Source organism: Diabrotica virgifera, chromosome 10 (assembly GCF_917563875.1).
Source record: "Diabrotica virgifera virgifera chromosome 10, PGI_DIABVI_V3a".
In the NCBI taxonomy this organism is placed as follows: domain Eukaryota; kingdom Metazoa; phylum Arthropoda; class Insecta; order Coleoptera; family Chrysomelidae; genus Diabrotica; species Diabrotica virgifera.
This window is the reverse complement of record NC_065452.1, coordinates 141,663,565-141,689,423: the sequence shown is the minus strand read 5'-3', so window position 1 is coordinate 141,689,423 and position 25,859 is coordinate 141,663,565. Positions and strand designations below refer to the sequence as shown.

General features: G+C 33.3%; 1 protein-coding gene across 2 annotated transcripts in view; it reads right to left on the bottom strand.

Annotated features, from left to right (window-relative positions):
* Positions 1 to 25,121, bottom strand: part of LOC126893237 (protein phosphatase 1 regulatory subunit 37-like) — a 115,064-nt gene extending 89,943 nt beyond the window's left edge. Inside the window, exons 1-2 of one of the 2 annotated variants that reach the window (XM_050663219.1) lie at positions 24,679 to 25,121; positions 24,453 to 24,617 (exon numbers count right to left, since the gene is read on the bottom strand). In XM_050663219.1, the coding sequence (XP_050519176.1) occupies positions 24,453 to 24,579 (127 nt within the window). In that variant the 5' untranslated portion in view covers positions 24,580 to 24,617; positions 24,679 to 25,121. The remainder of the gene's footprint in view (positions 1 to 24,452; positions 24,618 to 24,678) is intronic. The other variant, XM_050663220.1, reaches the window with a different exon arrangement.
* Between the last annotated feature and the right edge of the window lie 738 nt (positions 25,122 to 25,859).

The following is a 25,859-nucleotide window of genomic DNA, read 5'->3' as shown; positions in this document are numbered from 1 at the left end:
AGCCTTACAGAAAAATCTGAAAAAAATTAAAAATATAGTGTTTCATAAAACACACAAAATTAAGAAAAAATTAGACCTGTAGCTATTCCTCAAAAAAAGTTATACGCTTTTTTGAAAAAAAATTTTTTTTTTATTTTTTGAGGTTATGTACACTCTGCCTATGGGTCTATAAAAAATAGGCATGTTTTATAAAATCCTCAGCTATGCTTGTGAATTTTTTGAAATTTTAAAATTGATTGCGTCTCACCAAAAAAAATAAAAACGAAAAATGAAGTTTTTGATGGTGGGGGTAGGGGGAAGGGGGTGGTGGGTTAAAATTACGCTAAATTTTATTTGTTAATCACATAGAACTTAAAAAAATAAAAAAAATTAATTCTGTTAGTAAGAGAGGGTAACTTTTAATTTATTTATCCCGTCCAGAAGTGGAAAGTTTGATGCGCCACTGTCGACGCATGTGCCACTGAAAAGTGACGGCACAGTGTTCAAACGTTTTCTTTTAGATTCTACTATTTAATTTATAGGGTCCCATCGTGCCTAAAATGATTAAGAAATTTCACCTATAGCGGCTCTTAGTCTATTACCCGGCTAGGCCCTTTCACGAAGAGTTAAATCTAATCCATCAACGGCATGGGTGCTCATATAAAAATTTTTAAGGGGGGGGAAGGGCAGATGATGAAGATGTGCACATTACATTTTGTATCCTTTGGATGACAATATAAATATAGTTTAAAGCACCCGAAAAGCTAGGGGCGATGATCAAAGGTGTTAGGAGTTTGGAGGAGATAGTCCGATGATGAGACTTATCGGCGTCGTGGACGATCTGAACATCCTAGATTATTGCAAGGCCGTGACTTGCACCATCTTAGACTTCAAGTAATAGATGATTTAGTTGCAGCTACAGAAAGGGTACTCTCAAGAAGAACAGTTAATCAAAGATTACTTGGAATGGGATTGAGGGCTTACCGTCTACTTTTGGTGTTACCTTTGACACCTCAGCATAAAGCTCGATGCTTGATAATGGTGCAGAACTCGGCAAAACTGGAATGTCCAATGGAATTTTGTCTGCTTCAGTGATGAATTTAGATTTTGTTTGGGTGGCTCTGATGGGCGCATTAGGTTAAGACGTTTTCGAGGTGAGATACGAAATATAGACTTGGTTGTTGAACGTCATACTGCAAGACAACCAAGCATTATGGTATGAGGTGCTAAATGTTTAATAAGTACATCACCTCTCGTTTTTATTAACAGCACTCTGACAGCTCGACGATATATTGGTGAAGTGCTGCAACCGGTTTTGCATACCTATCTACAAACTATTCCAAATGCGATCTTTCAACAGGATAACACAAGACCTCATATTGCCCGTGAAACTGGAGTTCATACAAGAAGCTGGTGTAGACACTTTGGAGTGGTCATCAAGATAAGCTCATTTGCCACCCATCGAAAATGTGTGGGATATGGTAGGAAGAAACCTAAATCTATTGTCACGTCCTCCAGCAAACTTAGAAGACCAATAAAATTGTATGCCAGAAGAACAATCTGGATCAGTATTCCACAATATGATATAGACCACTTAATTCGAATCAAAGTCTCATATAGTAACTGAGTGTATAGAAAATCAAGGAGGAGCCACGCATTATTAATTTTTTGACGAAAACAATGTTGCAAATTTGTTTACAACGTTATCAAATAATAAAAATAGTATAATGTATACTTCCATATATAAATATTTAAAAATATATTTGTCCTTCTAAGGGCCGGTTGTTCGAACGCTAATCAACAATGATCACTATCAAATATTTAATTACTGTCACAACTGTCAATGTCAACTTTGGTTGGGTTGCTGAAAACGCATATGATTATAAGTTATGAGATTAGTTAATCAATTAACATAACAATTATTATTAACATAATTGATTAACTAATTTAATAATTGTTCATCAGTAATTATGTTTTCAGCAATCCAATCAAAGTTGACATTGACAGTTGTGACAGCAGTGGCGTATCTAACGCCAATGCAACCAATGCGGTGCATTGGGACGCAGGCCTTAAGGGGGCGCAAAAAACTGATATTCTGGAAAAATTTTAGCAAAAAATATGTTGAAGCAAAACTACAGAGATCCGATGTTAATCTAGATGATGCAAAAAGAATCTCCTTCAGAAGTGTTTAAAGACTGTGAGCGAATTGCGAGGAGAATTCGATGATGTCCTGGATCAAGCCAGAAAGTTAGCTGCGAAGTGGAATATTGATTCCTCAATGACCTCCAAACGCAAAAGAAAAGTAAAGACTTTTTTTGACGAATTTTCTAGTGACTATGAGTTTAGTGATCCTGTGCATTGCTTTAAAGTTAAGGTATGTTTGAGAGCTGTTGATATTCTTATTTCACAGTTAAACGAAAGGTTTAAATCTATGGTATGTATAACTGACACGTTCAGTTTTTTAAACCCAGATAATTTATTACATTTTTCTGACGAACTGACAAAATCAGCCACTTGGCTGATTATCTATTGATTAGGAATAAATTTATTGCATCAAGTGTCCCAAACGTAAGTACAGCATTAATAATGTTTCTTACATTACCCGTAACTGTTGCACGTAGTGAAAGATCTTTTTCTAAACTAAAAATAATAAAGAACTACTTAAGGAACTCTATGTCTAATATTACTCTGTGTGATCTTAGTGTAATTAGTATTGAACATGAAAGAGCTCGGTCTTTAGATGTAGAAAAGTTAGCAAGACTGTTCCTAGAAACAAAGAGCCGCAGGGGCTTTGTCAGGGAATAGGAATTAACGTACAGTGTTGTTCCTATGAGCTGTAGGTAGGTTTGACTGTAAGAATGCGATATCATGTATACTATACTGTATAGGGCACTGAATAAATAAAAAATGTTGAGTAAAGTAAGTAGTGTATATTTTATCGTCCTAAAAAGTACATTAATTAATTGTAAGTATATAATGTGATACTTACTTCAGTTATATTATTGGTATTTGGAAATGTTCAGTAACTTAAGGGGCTATCCTAGTGTAAAAGTACGAAATTCATATAACATACTTCATATTGGTTCAGTTGGTAATTCATATTGGTACAGTTCTTTTTATTTTAAAAATTAAAAAAAGTATGTGAATTTCGTACTTTTACACTATTTATAGGATAGCCCTTTAATTTTACTTTCAATTAATTTTTTGAATAATAACTTTTTAATAATTAACTTTAAAATTACTGTTATATTTCTTCTTTGTATAATCTTTCTCTGGAGAAATGTCGTTGTTAGTTTCGTTGGAGGTTGGGGGGGGGGGGGGGTGGAGAATTAGTCTGGGAATAGGGGCGCACGAGGAATACTTGCATTGGGGCGCAGGTCAGACTAGTTACGCCACTGTGTGACAGTAATTAAATATTTGATAGTGATCATTGTTGATTAGCGTTCGAACAACCGGCCCTCAGTGTTTTAGCCATCAGTATATTAGTTGATGAAAAGCTGTTTATTTTCCCATCAATAATTTTTGCGGGCAATGTTAACTTTGAGCAATGTGTATATTATTACAGACCTTGATTTCAACGTTAAGTAGTTAAGAAATAATCAAAGATAAATCTCAATATAAAATTTTAAACTATTACTACACTTCTCCAAGAAATTAACGCACCACCTTAAAAATGGGCCATTTCTGATGTCTCGAATTTCCTAAACCTGTTGTCCGATTTAAGTGATTTTTTTAATATGTTATCGCCTTATTCTTTAACAATATCGCTGTAATAATATTGTTGCTTGACAGGTAAATTAGTAAATTGTCATTGTATACCGGGTACACCCGGTATACAATGTTATATACCCGATGTTAGTCTATCTATACCATTGGCGTAAGTTTTGAAGCCAAGAGTGTCTTCTTCTTTCGGGTCCCCGTTTGCTCTTTAATTTACCCTGTATTATAAGTTGCAGTGTACGATATTTATCATGTCTCATAATATGACCGATGTATTCAAGTTTCCGTTTCTTAATTATTGTGAAAGATATTTCTTTTTGTTTTCTCATTCGGTGCAATACCTCTACGTCGGTACACTCACATTTTGAATGCCTCTAGCTCTTTTTTGACATTAGTGTTTCCGTTATTGTTCAGGCCTCTGCGCCTTACAGTAAGACTGGAAATACATAGCATTTTAGCAGCCGTATTTTTACTGGGAGAGATATGTCGCAATTGGTAAATACACTGGGGTGCAAAATTAACCGGATGGTAAATGGGTCATTTTTGATGTCCCAAATTTCCTGAACCTGCTTTCCGATTTAAGTGATTTTTTTAATATGTATATTATAGCCTTATTCTTTAACAATATCGCTGTAATAGTATTATTGCTAGACACTACCGGGTGTACCAATCAAACTGTGATTTTTCTCAAAGTTCGCGTGACCATGTGGAATATTCTAACATTTATATAATACTGAAATTAAAACCCAACTATAGCCTCATGTTTTCTTAACATTCTGTTTTTTGTTTCATTCGCTTAAGTTGGATAATAAAAAAGTTATGTACTTTACAACTAGCCTTGTTTTTAATCAATACAGGGTGTTTTTAAATACGTATGGCAAACTTTAAGGGGTAATTCTGCATGAAAAAATAATGGCAGTTTGCTTGATAAACTTATGTCCGCAAATGCTTCGTTTTCGAGATAGGGGGTGTTGAAATTTTTCTTACAAACTGACGATTTATTTATTGCTCTAAAAGTGGTTAGGATATGCAAATAAAATTTGGTGAGTTGTAAGAAGTAGTTATTGCGCGTTTTTTGACATACAATTAAGAATTGAATATTCACCATAAGCGCGCAAACGGGTAATATGACCTAATATGACTATTTGCTTACATACGTTATAAAGCAAACTGTCATTATTTTTTCATGCAGAATTCATAGGCGTAACCAGGGGGGTTTTGGGGGTTATACCCCCCCCCCCATTGGGATGTACTTTGAGCTCTATACGCTTAACACCATGCTCTTCCAATAGTTGTAACCCCCCTTTCAGGTAGTTGTAACCCCTCCCCTTAGGATCATCCTGGTTACGCCTATGGCAGAATTACCCCTTAAAGTTTGCCATACTTAAAAACACCCTGTATTGATGAAAAACATGGCTAGATGTTAAAGTACCTAACTTTTTTATTATTCAACATAAGCGAATGAATCAAAAAACAGAATGTTAAGAAAACATGAGGCTATAGTTGGGTTTTAATTTCAGTATTTCATAAATGCTATAATATGCCATAGGGTGATGCGAACTTTGAGAAAAAAACACAGTTTGATTGGTACACCCGGTATACAATAACAATTATTTACATACCTGTCTGGCAACAATATTATTGCAGCGATATTGTTAAAGAATAAGTCCTAGTATATAGCGAAGCGGTGAGCGTCGAGGATAGCGGTAAGAGGCGCGTAGATAGAGGTGCCGAAGTTGTAACTACGCAATAAGTACACATTTAAGTAATTTACGAAAATGTAACTATACTAAATTCACAATCAAGAAAAAAGTAAACGCACTAGAAATAAACAAACTAAGACACTTGAATGTTACGAGGAGCATTCCTGAATCATGATTTACAATGTATTTAACATTGTAAATCATGATTTGGGATTTATACAATGTATATACATTGTATATCATGATTTGGGAGTGTTGCTTTTGTAACATTTAACGTGTCTTGGTTCTTGGTTTGTTTATTTCTAGTGCATCTTGATTTTGATTTTAGTATAAAGCGTATCTCTAGGTAAACGGTTATGCTAATCTCTATGCTCACCGCTTTACTATAAACTTAGCCTAAGGCTAATAACACGTTAAAACAATCACTTAAATCGGACAACAGGTTTAGGAAATTTGAGACATCAAAAATGACCCATTTTTAAGTTGGTGTGTTAATTTCTTGGAGAAGTGTATTTGACAGTTTGCCATTGCCTTACAAAAGCTGGCCTGTCTACGATTTTTCTATTTGTAGCGAGAATTGAATTCAACGTGACGAACTAAAAATCGTAAGATAATCATGCCGTCAAAATCGAAACAAAAAAAACTCCAAGGAACTAAAAATTTAGACAAAATAATTAACAATAGATTATAAAATATTATAGAAGCCCTTATAGGAGAACAACATGGTGGTATTTACATTGTTGTCAGGTCTTCCGTTTTTCTGGAAATCTAATGAACTTTCTTATTTCAAATGGATCACCTTGTATATTTTTTTCTTTTTGGGGTCCTTAAGAATAAAATACTTATTATTTTTCATGTAATGTTCCCTATACCTAAATGCCATAATTTCGGAGTTATTGATAGATTTCCATGATCTTCGCCTAAGTTAAAATAATAGATTTAGATGGCTATGATTGTTACAATAATAACTTTGTCGTTTCAATAATTTACTATCGTTCGTGTTTAGTTAAAAATAAACAATGGATCGTATATCTGAAAAAGAACGAATTGAGATTTTATTGATATTAAGATATGGTGATATGCGTGGAAGTCAACAAGAAGCGTGTAATATCTTTAATAATTTATATCCGAAATCCCATAACAAGATCTACTGCCAGTAAATTAGTAAAAAAGTTTAATGAAACTGGCTCAATAAAAGATTTTTCCAAATCAGGTCCCAGCAAAATGCACCAACTGAATCATGATCAACAAATCAATCAAGTATTATTTTTTTAATAATTTATTCTTTATTTGAAACTTTAAGAACTATTTGTACCCGGTACTTTAAAACTATTAGACATATCCTTACCATACTTGTCAGAAAGGGTAGGTACTGTACACCCTACTAAATTATGTTCAATAATCATTTCTGGCTACTACCAGAGGCCTACGACAGGGGAAAGTGTATGTTTGACCCATCCCAAATTCTACGCCACTGACGGAACTGCTATTTTACCATAAATTTTAGATTCTCCAATACTTTCTATGTAAATAATATACTCCTTATTCGTAACGGTAAAATCATTAGTTTTAGAGATAGTATTTGAAGTTAAAAGGGAAGGGGCATAATACATATTGATCAAAATAACTGTGCCGTTTCATTTTTAACTTCAGATGTCTCGAAAACAAATGACTTTATCGTTACGAATGAAGATAATATTATTTTCATACAAAGTATTTTAGAATAGAAAAATTGCACTAAAATAGCAATTCCGTCAGTGACGTAGAATTTGGGAAGGGTCAACCAATTGCTTTCCTCCGTCGTACGCCTCTGGTAGTAGCCAGAAACTGGAAAAGAGTTTTAAAGTACTAAGTACAGATAATTTTTCAATTTTTAAATAAAACTCAGTAAGAAGCCACATTTTATTTAAGTGATTTGGGTTAAATCATAATATTTTGAGCCCAAGAATCTACAGTTAAAATATTTCCAATTATTAATGAAATACCCTGTGTACAACAGGAGTAGCACCCCAAAATTGGTTACTGTCCATGTTTGTAACACTCTACCAAAGTCAGTACATGTGACAGAATGCTCCCAGTACAAAAAAATTCCTTAATAAGCCACACACTTAAAATATTACTCAAAATAATACATAGAAGGCTATACAAAAAATAGAAGATATAGATGACACCCAGTTTGGATTCAAATGAGGACTAGGAACGAGAGAGGCTGTGTTCGCTTTTAACGTTCTAGCCTAGCACAAAGACAACTAGGTATGAACTGTTGGAATTTGCTTATCAACTATAATATATTTTTGTTAAGTGTTAGAATGAACATGTGAAGTCTTTCTTCGTGGGCAGGCATTTCTCCGAATGCATCAGGGCGATACACTCTTACCTAAAATTGCATAAACTATCATGTTACGAGGGATGTGAATGCCAGAACTGTATGTTAGTTCTGCGTTCGATATTTAGTCTGTTAAAATATCTCGTAGTAGAAACACATGTCTTAATTTCTTTGTATATTGTAGTATTACGGTTTTTCGGTTAAAATAAATAGTTTGTTTACGTTTATTTGCACCTTTTATTATCTGCTATTTCTAATAGGTTCTTGGCTCAGTTACGTTTTAGCTCACCTGTATTAAGATAATAATTAAAAGTGTACAGTCGCGAAGTTTTCGTGGTAATCGAAATACAGAATGGCGGAAAGTGCGAAATATAACGTTGAAAAGTTGAACGGCCAGAACTATCAGTCATGGAGTTATTTAGTGAAAATGTTACTCATCAATGCTGATCTATAGGAATTAGTTTCGAACGAGTTACGATTAGAAGCAGACCGAAGCAGCTCTTGGAAAAAACAAAATGATAAGGCTTTATCAACTTACTTGTTGACGTTAATCAATTAGTGCATATCAGGAATAAGGAATTCGCGCGCGATGCGTGGGTAGGGCTAAGGGAGTATCATCAGAAATCAAGTTTGTCTAGTATGGTGTTTTTCTTAAAGAAAATCTGTAGGCTATCGCTAGAGGAGAATGGTGATATGGAAGCACACATTAGTTTATTCCTAGAATCGTTGAATAAACTGGCCGCCTTAGGGGAGGAAATTAAGGACAGGTTCTCAGCAGGAATTTTGCTGGGAAGTCTTCCAGACTCATACAGTTTTTTGATTACAGCGCTGGAAAGTAGGCCATCGAGTGAATTTACTCTAGAATTTGTTACGAGCAAATTAATAGATGAGTACAGGAGACGTCAGGGAGCTTTGGGAAGAAATCAGGAGGAGTCGGTGATGAAATCAATATACGAGGGTAACAAAAATAATGGTACTGCAAGGGCAGAAGCAAGGCAGTGTTATTTTTGTAACCGTAAGGGCCATTTTAAACGAGATTGCTTTAAGTACAAAGCGTTTAAAAAGGAAAAAGCCAATAAAGTCACTGAAGGTACGGATGATGCATGTTTTATGGTCAATTATAGCTCAAGGGACGGAAAAAGGGATTCTGCTTCGTGGTATGTGGACTCAGGAGCTTCGAGCCACATGGTTAATTACAAAGGATTCTATACCCAAGTTGAAGGTAGCAGAAAGAGCGTTGTAAGTTTGGCGGAGAAAGGGCAATACTCCGAGGTTCAGGGTATAGGGACAGGACTTATTGAGTGCGTGACTGGATCGGGAGTGGAAAATTTAAAAATCGACAATGTGTTGTATGTGCCGAGATTAGACTCAAACCTGCTTTCGGTGAAAAAGCTAACAAGTGCGGGACATAATGTGCAGTTCGATAAAAACGAGTGTAAAATCGTTTTACGCGGAAAAGTCGTCGCGAGTGCGGTGCCTTCACCGGACTTATACAAACTTTCAACTGTGGACCATGGATTGAGTGTTTTGGAGCACTCCAGCAACTGTCAAAATACATGGCATAGACGGTTTGGACACAGGGACATGGATGCAGTCAAACACTTAATGGAAAAGAAGGTAAAATTTTACGTAAGACTTTTCCAAAATTTTCTCATAGCAATACATTTAATATTCTTGACTTATTACATTCGGATATTTGCGGGCCCATGAAGACTGTTACTCCAGGGGGTAAACGTTATATTTTGACTTTAATTGATGATTTTTCTAGATATACAACTATATATTTATTAAATCATAAAAATGAAACGGTACAATGTATAAAAGAGTTTATAGAATTTACGAGTAATCAGTTAGGTAGGGTTCCAAAAGTAATTAGATCAGATAGGGGTGGCGAGTACGTAAATAATAATTTAAGGGAATTTTTAAAGGGTAAAGGTATAAAAATTCAATATACAGCAGGGTACTCTCCAGAACAAAATGGAGTTGCAGAGAGAAAGAATCGATCTCTAGTTGAAATGGCTAGGTGCATGTTAATCGATGCGGGTTTAGCAAAGAAATTTTGGGAGGAAGCGATAGTGACAGCCAATTATTTGCAAAATCGATTACCTACTAAGTCGAAAGAAAAAACGCCCTATGAATTGTGGCATAAAGTAACACCGAATGTGTCGAATTTGCAAATATTTGGGTCTACGGTTTATAATCACATTCCCAAAGAAAAAATGAAGGATAAATTTGATCCAAAAGGTGAGTCACTGGTATTTGTAGGTTATTCTGATGAATCAAAAGCATATAGATTGTTAAATGTAGATACAGAACGTATTACAATTAGCCGTAGTGTGGTGTTTTCCAAGAGAAATATATGCGTCGAGAAAAAGGAGGCAAAAAGTGAGGAAATGTCCATTGGGTCGATGATGTAACGGAAGAAAATAGAGCCAAACGACGTAGAAGACAGAGAGGTTGCAAATTTTGAAAACATGGAGGAAATAGAAAATTCTACGGATACAAAGAGGCAAAAAAGTGTTAAAAACACTGTGCTTAACTAATGGTACCGCAGTAATATTTTAATTGGAACGTACACAAACAATTGGGGGTTTAAAAGAACAAAACCCCCATAAAATTTTTATGTAAACATATTGAAAAATAAGCCTCAACTCGATAAAAACTGCCTTATCGAAAAATACTAAGAGGCAAAAAAGTTTTAATAATATTGAATTTAACTAATGGTACCACAATAATAATTTAATTGAGACGTACACAAAAGTTTGGGGGGTTTAAGGGAACAAAATCCCCATAAATTTTTTATCCATCCATCCATCCAATGGCACTACAGCCCAAATCGAGCCTTGGCCTCCTTCAATAAGCTTCTCCAATCATTTCGATTTACCGCTGTTCTTTTCCATGAACGCGTTCCCAGGAAGTTCCTGGCATCCTCATCGACTTCGTCTTCCCATCTCTTTTTGGGTCTTGAATATTCCCATAAATTTTTTATGGGGTGCACAAATTTCACTATAATTTTTCTTTAAGATGTTCCTGCCATAAGAATGCCACATGTCAATTTTCAATAAAAAATCTCCAATAGTTTTCGATATATTCGAAAAAATCGATTTTCATTTTGTAACTTAAAAGAGCTGTAACTTTTTTTATGTGCATATTTGTACTAAGGTAAGTTAGGTTCATTCGAACTATTATTGGTCCCAGAATATGTGATTTAATTTATGACCTGTATTTTTGTTACACCCTGTATATACTATAAAGCACTTCAGGAAATTCATGTTTTTCTTATGGATCATATTTATTTTAAATTAACAAATATCTTTTCTCGTATTATCCAAAGATAATCATATCATATTACAAAAATGCTTTTTGTAATATGATACAGTTGTACAGTAGATAATAAACATGTATTACTGTAATTTATTTTATCTACTGCACAACTGTATCATATTACAAATAACACTTAATAAAGATAAGTGTTAACTACCCATAAAACATTTTATTTCCTCTTTACTTTAAACAATCAGTTTGATTTATTGATTGTTTATAAACTAAATGTATAGCTTTAGTTGTTTTTTATTGGCAAAACTGGCAAGGGCCAGTTCATAATTTATGTACAGATAAGAAAACCATAAATCTAAATTTGTATTGATGCTACAATCCAGTCACATTAGGAAAAATAAAATTACAGATTAGCAAGAATACAAGTAACGATTTTTTGGTATGCCTTTAAGACCAGGGTATTTAGCACAAAACAAATCGATTTTGAAATACACCAAGCACCTAGAGACTTTTAGGGCATTTAGAACTAACAATACTGGAATAAATAGATTTTTAAATACAGCACCAGCACCTCTATCTACATGCAACTTTTTGCATTGTGTTCAGAATGATGTCAGGAAAAATTCTACCATAGATAAATGGCTGGAAGAACAGGATTACATTTTAAAGTGCATAAAATACATCCGAAAGTGTATAAATATCTTAAAATAAGTGTATTAGGGGCCAGATTTTGTTACTCGGGGGGTTTTTGGGGTCTCTGAAGACGAACACGCCACCAGAAGCGACCACCGGAGTACCTGGTGCTCAGGTTCACTGCTAAAGCATGTCACCTGAAGTTTGGAGGGATTTCGGCAATAAATTCATGCAAATAGATTACTCGGCGGTTTTTGGGGTCGCTGAACAAGAATACGCCATCAGAACTGACCCCCGGTGCACTTGGTGCCCAAAAACCCTCCAAACTCCAGAAGATAACAAGACTTAGCAGTGACCCTGGGCACCAGGTAGTCCGGGGGGTCGGTTCTGATGGCGTATTCGTATTCAGCGACTTCAAAAATCACCTAGCAATCTATCTTTATGCATTCAAAGCCGAAAACCTTCGAAACTCCTGAAGATGATGTGACTTAGCAGTGACCGTGGGCACCAGGTGCTCCGGGGTCAGTTCTGATGGCGTGTTCTTGTCCAGTATCCATCAATTTGGTACTGAAATCCCTCGAAACTCCAGAAGATGACGTGACCCTAGACACCAGGTGCTCCGGGTGTCGGTTCTGATGGCGTATTCGTTTTCAGCAACCCCAAAAACCGCCCGAGTAATCTACTTGCATCAATTTAATGCCGAAAACCCTCGAAACTCCAGAAGATGAGTGTCTTAGAATTGACACTGGGCACCAAGTACTCCGGAGGTCGGTCCTGATGACGTATTCGCCTTCAGTGACCCCAAAAACTTCCGAGAAACAAAATATGTCCCCTAACCCCTTAACGTGCACACTCGAGTTAACTCGAGCATGCTAAACTGGCCAAACTTTGCACACTCGACATAATTCGAGCGGCGTTGTACTTTAAGTTGCTGTAATTTTTCACACTCGAATGCAATCGAGAATTGAAATTAACAATGTGAAAGCAAAAAAAAACAATCGTTTTATTGATATTTATCATTTTACATGGGATTGTAAGCCATTACTTACTCATTAAAGTACAGTGGCGGCTCTTGGCTTTAGGGACAGGGTCGGCAAGGTTTTGTCTCCAAAGGCTTCAATTTCATAGGAGATCTTTGGTTTTTTTTTTATTTTTTTTTTTGTTTTTTTTCCTATAAATTTAGAAACTATACCTGTTTATAAATTAACTCTAGTCTATGTTGTTTCGAAGTAGCAAAATGGGTTATAATGTATGTAATTGTAAAATTTATTATTGTTTTGGAGGGATTTTAAAAGTTTTTTTCTATCGACATTTGAGACAAGTTTGACATTCTCTCCTGTTTCATGGTGTTTCGACAATACGTTTTGACTCTTTTGAGACCAGAGAAATCCCGTTCATTTGAGACAGAATTTGCCCACATTTGAGCACAATAATTTATTAATTTCGGGAACAGTTTGTTGTACCTAATGAATTGCAGTATATAAAATTATACATAGTCTGTAACTTATCCCACCTTCCGAAAATATTTGGATAAGAATATAAAACTGTTAATTCATTTTCTTATTTTATTTGATTAAAAAATGATGGATAATTTTTAATGAACTTGTTTAATAGATATTTTGAAAATTCTTTGGCGTAACTTTTAAATTTTGAATAGTCAAAGAGGTCAATGACTTATAACAGTGAGTAAATAATAGTTTTGCCTGGTGCAATTGTTTTAACTTTTGTCCGGAGACCATACAATTCACTGGACATCAAGACAGCCCCGTCATAAATTTGCCTTACCAATTTATTTTTGATGTCAAAAAATTTAATCTATCCTTTAAATTAAAACACCAAGAATATATTCTGTCTTATGGCTTCTACTCACGTCTGAAAACCTAACAACCTCTCATAAATTTAGACGTAACGCGTATCGAAGAACAATTATTGATACTTGTGAATGACATGTTACCTCTATCAGTAGTTTCGTCTACTTCTACCGAAAAGGATCAAAATGTAACTACTAATTGATTCTTTCATTCTGTGCTGTTTTAGGTACGCCGGTATATTCTTCGAGTCAGAAAATAAATTAGAAAATTCCAGATCGTATTTTTTAAACAATTTTATTTGTTCTCTATAATTAACTTGATTTAACGAATGCTTCGATACATCCTGTCCCCTAAATGGTAATTCCTAACAACTTAAAAGAATTACAATATCAATAATAATATTAATAATTAAACGACGTAAAACTACTTAGGTACCTATTTCATAATTATCCCGGGCGCGCTAGCAAGGCAATACGTGGCTACGTACGTGCCTTTCTGCCGTTTGCAGATCACCGCTCGGCCTCGGCAGAGGTACCCGCTGCCGTACTTGCCATTCAAATAAGTACGGAGAATGTATAATTGGTTGCCTATCGGCTAATATTCCATAGCTTCTTATTATATAGCAAATCCTCGATCTGGGGACGGCATGCCGTGCCGGGCTTTATTATCTATGCTTTATAATAAGAATTCACACAATCGCACTCGGGTGCGGGTGCATGGCTATAGGATCATTATTTTGAAAAGTCTCTTACGCACAGCGCACAGGGATCACTTAACTAACGTATCGGGATCGAAGTCTTTTAAAAACAATGAATAAAATTTAGTCTGTATTATCTCACAGATATATTTTTTATTTCACAGAAACGAATATCATCAACTCCCATTAAATTAAATATTTAAAAAATCTATAATGTGTCCATAAATGTGCGGCTGACGAGCCGCCACTGTTAAAGTATAAAATGTATCCTTTTTCTACTTATCTCTTACGACTTATCTCTTCCTTTTGAGCCGCTTTCTCAGCATATTCATATTCTGATTCGCTCATTTTGCAATATTATCATGCTCCTGCGCAGTAAAAAAATACGTACTAACAAAAAAATGATCGTTCATTGTATCGTCCTTCCTATTGTTCCAACAAAAATTATGATCGTCCAGTGACAGTTTCGTGACGATAATTTCAGTAATCGAATAAACGCGAAAGTTTTGTAATCGGCACGTAAACGGCGGAGCATATCTGCTTTCAAACACGTGTGCATTTCAAGACGTTTAATTTTGAAATGAGCACTGGTTTGTACAAGAATTTCTCTCGTAAAATTATCACAAATACGTGTTAAGTTGTAACATTATTTTATTTTATTTGAACTGTTTATCACAAATAGCTCCTATCTGCAGAATAACAAATTATCATTCATTGGATCTGTGGAAATAAAACAATTTTGTTACCAAAGTCTTTTTTTCTTTATAATTTTTCAAAAAACTCAAAGTAGTGCCAAAATATCCTGTCAAAATAAACTAGTACGATACGTATACATTTTGTAGTAATGCACAACAATATCTATAAGTACTAAAAGTGTTACATATATTAAAAACATATTTTAGTTTCAGCTAAACAATTATTGTTCGGCAAACATATTTTTAGCTATTTTTAAAGCTATTTTTAAGGAAGCAATATCAGAGGAAGAACAGGGTATATCAATAGACGGAAAATTCTTGAAAAACATAGGATTCGCAGACGACACCGCTATTTTTGCAGACAGTTTAGAAGCACAGCAACGAGTAGTACCTAAATAGATTACATCAAGTCAGTATAAAATATGGACTACGAATGAACGTTAAGAAAACCAAGTTCATGATTAATAATTCTAAGCAACATACAATAGGAAGGCTAGATATCGAGGCAAAACAAGTAGAAAGAGTGAATAACTACAAATATCTGGGAACCTGGGTCACAGAAAACAACGACCAAGGTGGAGAAATCAGGACACGAATCGAAATTGCAAGAAAAGCATTTATGAAAATGAAAAAAATGTTTGTTAATCGAGACCTTTCTCTGGAACTGAGAATAAGAGCCTTAACATGCTACCTGTTCTCGACTTTTTTGTATGGAATGGAAAAATGGACACCGAAAGTAGACAACATAAAGAAGTTGGAAGCATTTGAGATATGGTGCAATAGAAGGATTTTGAAAATACCATGGATCCAACGAGTTACGAATGCACCTTAAATAATTGACTTAAATACACAACAACACGACCCTCAAAGCTAAGTTGATAAACAGCACGTGCAACTTAGTTCTATGCACTTGTTTGTATAATTCCAACGCCACATGTTTCGGTACAAACCCGTGCACATTTCGGGGGTTGGCGCTTTCAAATCAACACTTTTTTGGAACTAGATATGTATCACCGTTTCGGTGTCCGTTTCAAAACCGCAATGTCTTGAAATGAACACGCAAACGGAAATACGCTACCTGGGCACTAGGATCACTTTTTACGTTTAAAAAAAATTGATTTTTTTTTGGCCGGTCTTTTTCAGAAAAATTGTGCATTAAGGGGTTAATATGCTTATTTTGACATGATTATGCACTTTTTGATGCATTGTATGCCTTTTAAAACCCAACTATGCATTTCTACCTATTTTTCTATAGTAGACTTTTTCCTGACATCATCCTGAACACAATGCAAAAAGTTGCAAGTCTCTAGGTGTTGTACTTAAAAATCGATTTATTCCGGTATTTCTAGTGCTAAATGCCCTGGTCTATTTGTGTTGGGATTATATTTAGAGTACTTATACAGATCCTGTTCAAAGTAAAGTTTGTACCAACAAGAGAAACACCATTTTTTCTGGAACATCTCTTAATTTTTAATGCAGTATTTTTTTTAACATACAAGTTTGACTGGGCTATCACAAATTCTCAATTATAGTACAAAAGGTAATAAAAATAATGGAGAATGTTCATTAAAAACATGTAAAGTGTATTTTGTAGTAGTTAGATATTTTTTAGCAATCTGAATATTTTTTTTAAAGAAAATACAAATCATAGATAATTTTAAAACTATAATAGTTAATTTTTAAAGTTTAAAGGTATCTTGTTTAGTAAACTTTCAGCATATTCATTTTGGTAGTCAGTTTTAACTACCTAATTGTTAGAGTTCTTCTATTATGTAATTGATTTAAATTTATAAAAACTGCCCAGTGCCGGATTAACCATTAGGCGGACTAGGCGGCCAACTAGGGCCCGGGCACTTGATGGGGCCCGCATCCCACACAAATGCATTAATTAATATTTAATTATTTAAGCAGTTATTAAAAAAAATTAAAATGTTAAAAAAATCAAATAGGGCTAACTGAGACAAAAAAAAAAGAAAATGGTTAACTTATGATTTCCAATCAAACTCAGTTTTTTGCTTTGTCTTTTGTCAAATATCAGAAAAATACAACCGACTTCAAGACAAATTAAGCAGTTATCTTCAAAGGCATTTTTATATTCCATGTTCTAATCATTCCCTCAATTTATTAATCAATTTTGCAAGCAAATTTTGATAAAAGCTGGTAATTATTTTGGTATAGTACGTTTTTTTTTTTCAATTTATACCCACCGATGGGCCTTATAGTCCATTCACTCGCAGTAAAATATTGCAAAACCTCCGGATTTTAAAGAACCTTTGGATTTGAAACAAGAGCTTGGATTGACATGAAATTTGGTATAAGCATATATGTCAAATAAAAAAGTGATATTGTGCCAATGTGTGTTTTTGCTCTACGGATGAGTCCACCCCTTCTCGGAGGTGAAAAAATATACCGTCAAAATACGTCCGGAAGTGGATAAACTGACTAATTCTAAGTAACTTTTGTTCAATAGAGTTTTTTCACCAATCAATACATTTCGAGTTATTTTCAAGTGAATATCTTCATTTTCAACAAAAAATAACACGTTTTTAGACGGTTTTTCGCAAATAACTCAAAAAGTAAGTATTTTATCGAAAAAATATTCTTAGCAAAAATATAGCTTTTAAAAAATTGAATAAATGGTGTATGTGTGCAGTCTGTAGACCCAGTAGAAGCAGAGTTGTAGCTAATGAAAAGTAGGTTCTTATTCGTCAAATTCCAAATCGAATATTTCAACGTGAAATAATCAAAAAATGAAGCACTTTTCATGGAAAACTCATCATAACTTGTTTAAATGTTTTAAAAAAGCATTATTCTTGTTTTTTTTTTTTTAATTCCTATCATAAAAAGTAAGCAAGATACTGCTTACGTAAGTAAGCAGAATAAAGTTGATCCCATTTTTTGGGTGAAAAAAAAACTGGTGAAAATAACCCCCTAATTAGCATCCCAAATGAAATTAATTCTTACCGCTTTACAAGCTACTTTACTTATGTATTGTTTTTATGCTCTGTAAGTTTTATCGGTATAAAGTGCTTATTTATAAAAGGGCTGTAGTAGAAAGGGCTTGAACACGTCACTAATCACGAGTGTATGCAATTTTTTTTATTTAGCTTAATGCCTCGACAACTAATGGCCATTGGCATGGTACAGTGGATTTTTCCAATCAGGTACCTAGTGTAGTGGGTAGTGTGTGTGTTGAGTAAATGTCTTGTTACTTAGCAAAGTCGTCATTGTTTTTGCAAAGAGATGCTAATTGTATCCGAACGTCTGCGGTCCTGCCGGTGAGTACCGATCCCACAAGGATACAAACTATTTTCATTTATTAATTTTTAATAAATGAAAAATTCTCTACCCAGGGTATGCAATATTTTGAACAGTCCTATCTTAACCAACTTTTATCTTCCAAAAAAGCAAAAATCTGAAATATTCAGAAAATCAAAACCTATATTTTTTACTCTTTAAGATTTTTGGTACCACTAATAATTTTTAAGTTATTTTGAAAAAAAAAGACATTTTTATTTAAATTTCAAAAAATTTGTTTTACTTTAAATCCCAATGTTTTGAAATATAAGCACTGTGAACCGGTGAAACTTAGGCAGGCCTAACATCAAAGAAACATGAAACGTAAATCACGTTTCATGGAAATAAAACACTGCTAAACAAATAGATGTCCGGCCATTTATGAAACTCTCTGAAAATAAAAATGTTTTATGAGCATGAATCACACTCGTTTCATTGGTAGGCGGACTTCAAGATTTGTTTAGCCGTGTTTTATTTTCATGAAACGTGTTTTACGTTTCATGTTTCATGTTTTACGTATCATGTTTCTTTGGTGTGCGGCTTGCCTCACACATCATATAAATAATATACGTATAAATTTTTTCAAGATTTTCATAAATTTTCAAGATTTTTGTGCCAAAAAGGAATCAACATTATTTTAAGCTTTACTTGCTTAATTTTGATACTTGAAACTTGTTTAAAAAAATAAAAATGAAACTTTTTTAACACTTTAAAAAAGTTGTGATGATTTTTCACCGAAGTGCTTCATTTTTTGGTAATTTACGTTGAAATATTTTATTTGGAATGTGTCGAATAAGAATATACTTTTCATTAGCTCCATTTTTTTAAATTTTGTATACGCTATATTTTTTCTAAGAATAATTTTTCGATAAAATACTTAATTTTGGAGTTATTTGCGAAAAACCGTCTAAAAAGGTGTTTTTTTTTTGTTGAAAAATGAACATATTCACTCGCAAATAACTTAAAAAGTATTGATTTAGTGAAAAAACTCGATAGAACAAAAGTTACTTAGAATTAATCAGTTATCCATTATTTTGAATGTATGTTTTTTCACCCCCGAAGGGGTGGCACTTATACCCAGGGCAAAATCACATATCGACACAATATCCCTTTTTTTCTTTGGCATATTAGCTATGGAATATTAATGAGAAGTTGTTGCGAAATGTAAAAAAAAAAGAAAAATGATATTTTTTACATTGTCGTAATTTATTTTTGGAGTAACTACTTCCCAAAACAACATAAATATCTGTAAATTTGTTTTAAGTAAATGGTCCATATAAAGGGGCCTACTTCTTATGGCCGCCTAGGGCCCCAAGATGCCTTAAACCGTCACTGAAACTGCCATTGATGACAAGAGCATTAAAAATCGGTTAGGTATGATATTGCCAAATTGGCTGTTTATTTCATATGAAAATATACAAATAATTAAGTTAAAGATCTTGGAGTTATTTTAAAAACTAAAAATATGTAATATGTGGTTATCAATAGAATAAATATTTTTCAACTTTTCATTAAATAACCCAAAAACTGTCTCAGCCATTACAGCAATCATCTTATAGAAAAATTTAAGCCCTACAGACTGGTCCAAATTTGTGAGACAATTGAATCAGAAGAAAATACACCCCGGCTATATTATGGTAAAAAAACTAGGTTTAAAAAGCTAAAAATGTATAAAAAAAATTGGGTTAATGATGGGAGTACGGCAATAAACATACCCCATAATGTATTTGATACTCAAGGTAAGCTTAACATGTTGACAGTGTTGCCATATTGTCACATGTCTTAATTTCACATCCAAAATTCAAAATTGGGCAAAAGTACATACAAAATATACCTTTAAATAGAATTGTTTCTAGAATTGTTTCTAGTGTAAATGAGTTTCCAAATATAGACTTTATGGGAGTCACACTAAATGCTTTTAAAAGGACTATTTCACGTGAATTATTTTAATTTGATTTTAATTTTTTGATGTCGTTAGTTTAATTGTAAGTAATGTAAGTTAACTTGTGTTCAATGTTTAATTTTGACTTTTAATTTTAATTGTAAAATGGAGTTTTCCGTCAATAAATATTAATTAATAATATGTATATCAATTAAAAATCAAAATCAAATAAAAACATATCAGTTTAGACCCATTATCATAAATATTTAAATGCATAAATTTGCATTTAAAAAAGATGCATACAAAATAAAAAGCTATAAAATTATATAGAAATTAATAGTTTAGAAACACCAAAATAGTAAACAGGTTTAAAAAGTAAATAGTAAAATATCAGTATAAATAATGGACAAAAAACGCAAAAGAGAATAAATTCTAATGGTTTTTAAATGTTTAATTAAATTGTTAAAAAATTAAGATAAACTATTTTTGTTATTATCTTATGAGAATATGCATATCCTCTTTATTGACTTCAAGCAAGCATTTGACAGTATTAAGAGGCCAGAAGTAGTAAACGATATGAGGAATATAGAAGTACCTGGAAAGATAATAAGACTCGTGGAAATGACGATGAAAGAATCAAGGGCATCTGTATTAACGCAGGAAGAAACAACAGAAGAATTCGAATACAATGCAGGAGTAAGACAAGGAGATGGGCTGTCAACTACGCTCTTTAACATAACATTAGACGCCATAATTAAGACGTGCAAACTCAATGGGACGATCACCAACAATTCAGTCCAGATAGTAGCATCTGATGACCTAGCGGTGCTGGCAAGAGACAAAAGAGCCTTAGATGACATAACCAGACAAATTGAAAAGGAAGCGGTGAAAAGAGGCTTAACAATAAATGAAGAGAAAACTAAATACATGAAAATAGAGAGGAAAATCAAAGATACAGAGGAAAGAAATATAAAAATCGGAAATTATAATTTTGAAATAGTCAGTAATTTTCAATACCTGGGAGTCACAATTAACAACAAAAATGAAAGAAATATAGAAATTACCAACAGAATACAAGCGGGTCATAGAGCATATTATAAATACAAAAGTATTTTAAAAAACAAAAAAATTAGCAGGGTTACGAAAATCCGAGTATATAGAACAGCAATTCGAACAGTGGTGATATATGGGGCAGAAACCATGAGCCTAACAAAGAGGGAAGAAGAAATGCTAAAAATATTTGAAAGAACAATGGTAAGAAGAATTTATGGACCAAAGAAAACAGTGCACGGAGATTATGAAAGGCTCTTGAATTTAGAAATAAGAAACATACTAGGAGGCGAGGACATAGTGAAAGCTATAAAAACCCAGCGACTACGGTGGTATGGACACTTAAGAAGAATGGGAGAAGAAAAAGATGTAAGAAAAGTTACAATGTGGAACCCAAATATAACAAGGGCGAAAGGAAGACCAAAAAACAGGTGGGAAGACCAGATATTGGAGGACATAAAAAGATTGGAAGTGCAGAGATGGAGACAGAAAATACAGGACCGGGACATAGGGAGGAAAATAACAGAGGACGCTAAGAGGAACCCTAGATTAGACTAGTTAACTTGAGAGAAGAAAGAATGTGGAGTGACTCACCACAATAAATGAGTCAATGAGCTCAATAAGAGTGGCTCCAACTCCGCACAGAGTGTATAGCCTAAATATATATATATATATATATATATATATATATATATATATATATATATATATATATAAATCAAACAGATGAAATAGAGAATGTGGAAAAATCCCCTTACGAACAATTCACACATCCACCATTTCGGGTTGGGAAAAATTTTTCGAATAGAATCAAAGATCCAAACACCAGTTCTTAGAAATGTGTTTCGCCCTCTTCAACCTCCCTGGGCTTATCAATAAAGATGAGAGGTTGAATATCTTTAGACACATTCCAATCAAAAAACAACATTCGAGACCTAGACATAGAAGGTGCGTAAATATAATTTAACATTTAGTTAATGTAAAAAATAATTAATGAGTGCTTTTTTATATAAATTCAATAAATTTTGATTTCGTACGAGTGGTCGTCAAACCATTAACCTTGGATCTTTTGATCACTTAGTGTGTTTCAAGGATCTACATCTCATGTTTTTATATATATATATATATATATATATATATATATATATATATATATATATATATTTATATATATATATATATCTTATGAGAATAAGCCACACTCATTAACAATATTATTTAGTTTAACATTTAGTTAATGTAAAAAATAATTAATGAGTGCTTTTTTATATAAATTCAAAAATTTTCTGATACCTAATAAAAAATATTAAAAATATAAATTTGTAAAGGTCTATATTAACCCTCGTAAGGCGGTGCTTGGATTCTTACGTAAACAACGGTGCGGGGTGCATTTGCACCCCTTCGGTATATCCATTTTTTTATATGTGAATGTTGGGAAGTTGATTTGAAAGATAATTAGGACTTGTTTTTCATATTATGAAACATGATTTTACAAAGTACTCATTTCTTCTTAAAAACAATATTATCGCTGCAAGACAAACACATAAAATTTTTCACAGTGTGAACAACACAAAGTTTTTACATACAATACAGTTATGCCGCGGCTTCCGGTCTTTTTTCTCTGACATAAATAACACCGACATTGTCCCATAGCACTGTTAGTTCCAGGTGAAACAGCAGAAACGTCTAATTCAAGATGAAATTTTCATCATTTGCACCTTAGTCATTTTTCCAAAAAAAAAACACGTAAACGCAGAGTTTTAAATGCTGTAATGGGTGGAATGCGTTTACAATTGAATTTAATGTGAATAAAAAAATGGACAAAAATCAAAAAAATTTATTAAAAAAGATAGGTGAGAAAAACGAGGTTTGGGGTGCGGCTGCACCCCGCACCGCCTTACGAGGGTTAAAAATCTGGCAACACAGTTACAGTAGGTTATGTTTATTGCCCTAAAGTAATAATTTACCAAAAATTGTATGTGTTTGCCTACTAGGTAAATATTTTTAAAATTCTCATTGAATTACCAAAAACCATTACGGGCATGTAAACAAATCTGTAATTATATGAAACATCATAGAAGAAATTTGCAATCAAATGAGACCTCTTAACTCCTCTCATAAGTGTTACACGTTGACTGCCATAATATTAAAAAAAATTGGCCCCACTGGCCAACTTACAAAAATTGCTTTAAACATTTACAGCTGTAATCCTTCAGTCCCTTATAGCTTATATAGGACTGAGACAACAACTGTGGCTCACACGGCTATAATGCAGAATTATACTGAGACAATTAAGGTGTATCACATTGCTATTATCGAAAACAACACAAGACACAACTTTTATGTCTCATGGCAGCCAACGTGTTAACCAGGTTTGGGGCACTGGATAATACCATGACAATGTGTGGTGAAAATGATTTTTCAGTTTTTTTTTTCAGATTTATTTATGTCTCAAAAAGTAAACATAATTTAAGATTCCTAGTTCAATTCAAGGAATGCAAATTTATGAATATTGTGAACATTTTTAAATCTTCTTTTGTAATTTGATAATATATATTTATATATTTATACTTATTTATACCTTTTATCTCTATTATTTTTGCCTAAGAGTATCTAGTTAAAATACCAACTAAAAATCCTTACTAATGAATGTGAAGGAGACACTAAATGATGAAATAGAAAAATGAAAATTTCTGTGGTATGGACATAATGTGAAGAATAGATGAAACAAGAATACTGATAAGAACTTATAAATGGAAACGAAATAGAAAGAGGATGTCCTACACTGGAATGGACATATTATAAAGACAGCAATGGAAAAAACCTCACTGAAGAAGATATATATGACAAAAAATTGAAAACTAAAGAAGAAATGGTGATTCTGATGTAGTAAATGGCAAACAGAACATGTTGTGTTAAGCTATGGATTGTCAAAGTACCTAAGTTTCAGTCTTTTTCTGATTCATGGTCACATTGGGCCTTTTTGGTTGAAAACAAAATAGGCTATGATTACATGTAAATATTTAGATAATATTTGTAGTGAAATTGTTCTATAATGTGCTCTTTCACTAGAAAAATATGTTAAATCAGGAAAAAAATTTAATTTGGGTAAAAATTAATATGGTTTATTTTTTAAATTTTTAAATTATTTGTTCATTAATTCTATTGCACTCCATTTAATAGTATAAATATTTAAAAGTGAATTTAGGTTTTTTTACGATTATATAATAGGTTTATTGAAAATTTTGAGTGAAGGATTAGTACAATTTGATAAATCTGCTCTTTAAAGATGGTTAATTTTTTATAAGGCTTTACTTATTTTGGAACAGTTATTGGAACAGAAAATTGTATAAAATTGTGGAAATTCCATAATGTGTACTTACTTATATCTATTTTACCACATTCAGGTCCATCATCTGGGTTTTCAGGAATGACACCAGCAGCAAGGGTTTTGGAATCAGTATCAATGAGTAAGGTTGTCACATTTTCCTTATTTAGAGCCAAATCCATCACTCAATTTATTCATGAATTTTTCTTCCGTTTGTTACCTAAACATAAATGAATATCAATCCAGTTTCATTCAAATTCCGACAAATTTTTGGTACTTACATCGTTTGCGAACCATTCTCTCGACTATTGGTAGCACCACTTAGGTTTGTTGCTCAAAAAGTCGGGAGTTATATGACTTATATACAGGTAATTTGGAACTTGAAGTTTCAATAGAGGTGCTTCGATAGACCCTATAAATATTTCTTTACTAAAAAATTTAATGGTAATAAACACAAACATGAAAATAAACACCAAAACCACAACAGCGCCGAGGATCGTAATCGTAATATTGTGTCATCCCCACCCACACGTGTCACTTTGTATTTACTACTGTCATCTGTCGATTCCAAGTTCCAAACAAGGTTGTCACCTTTTTAAACGTGTTCTGTAGTTGTCACGTTATATAAAAAAAGCTAGAAAGTCTTGTCTTTTGTCTTTTTTATCCTTTTAGTTTCTTCGTTGAATCAAGATACCAGATACCCAATTAAAACCGGCGATTGTTTTGTACAGAAATAAAATAACAAAAAGAGGTAGTTGAAGTTATTATGTAATAGATATGAGAAAAAGGTTGCCTAAATCATGGCTAAGGTAGCTCCAGGCCAGGACTCCTTTTAGACCAGCTGTATCGTTGCCCCGTTGGGTAAATTATTCCGATTCGTTTTTTTTTGCACAAACTTACTCAAAAAGAGGTCCTTATAACAAATCCACAGGGTGCCGGGAGGTACCGCGGTCGCAAAAATTGTTAAAACAATTGTTTTTAAACAGATTCAAAAAATTAACATTTTCACTTCGGACAATTTTTTTTAGATTCTTTGGGTCATTCTGAGCAAAAAAGGTCTCTTGTGATTTTTCTCTAAAATTGAGAGTTGTCGAGGTATACAGGGTGAGTCATGAGGAACTGTACATACTCCTACCTCGTATAGAGGCCCCTATGGGGAATAACAAATGACCATTAAGAAGTGTCTGCTCCCATTGTTTAATAATATACAGGGCGAGTTTCGCATTTTGACAGAAATTTTTATTCGTCATAATTTTTGAACGGTCAGATCGATGTGTCTCTTATTTTGGTCAATCGTTACACTATTGCCACCTAATCAACTGATTTATTCAAACTAGAAAAAAATCAGGTCCGGCTTTAAAAAAATTAGTTCGTTTTGGTCTTAGAAAAAATTTCACCCTGTATAAGCTTTTTGAAAACTCTAATATGAATTTTACAAATTAGACAAATAGGCAATTAAAAT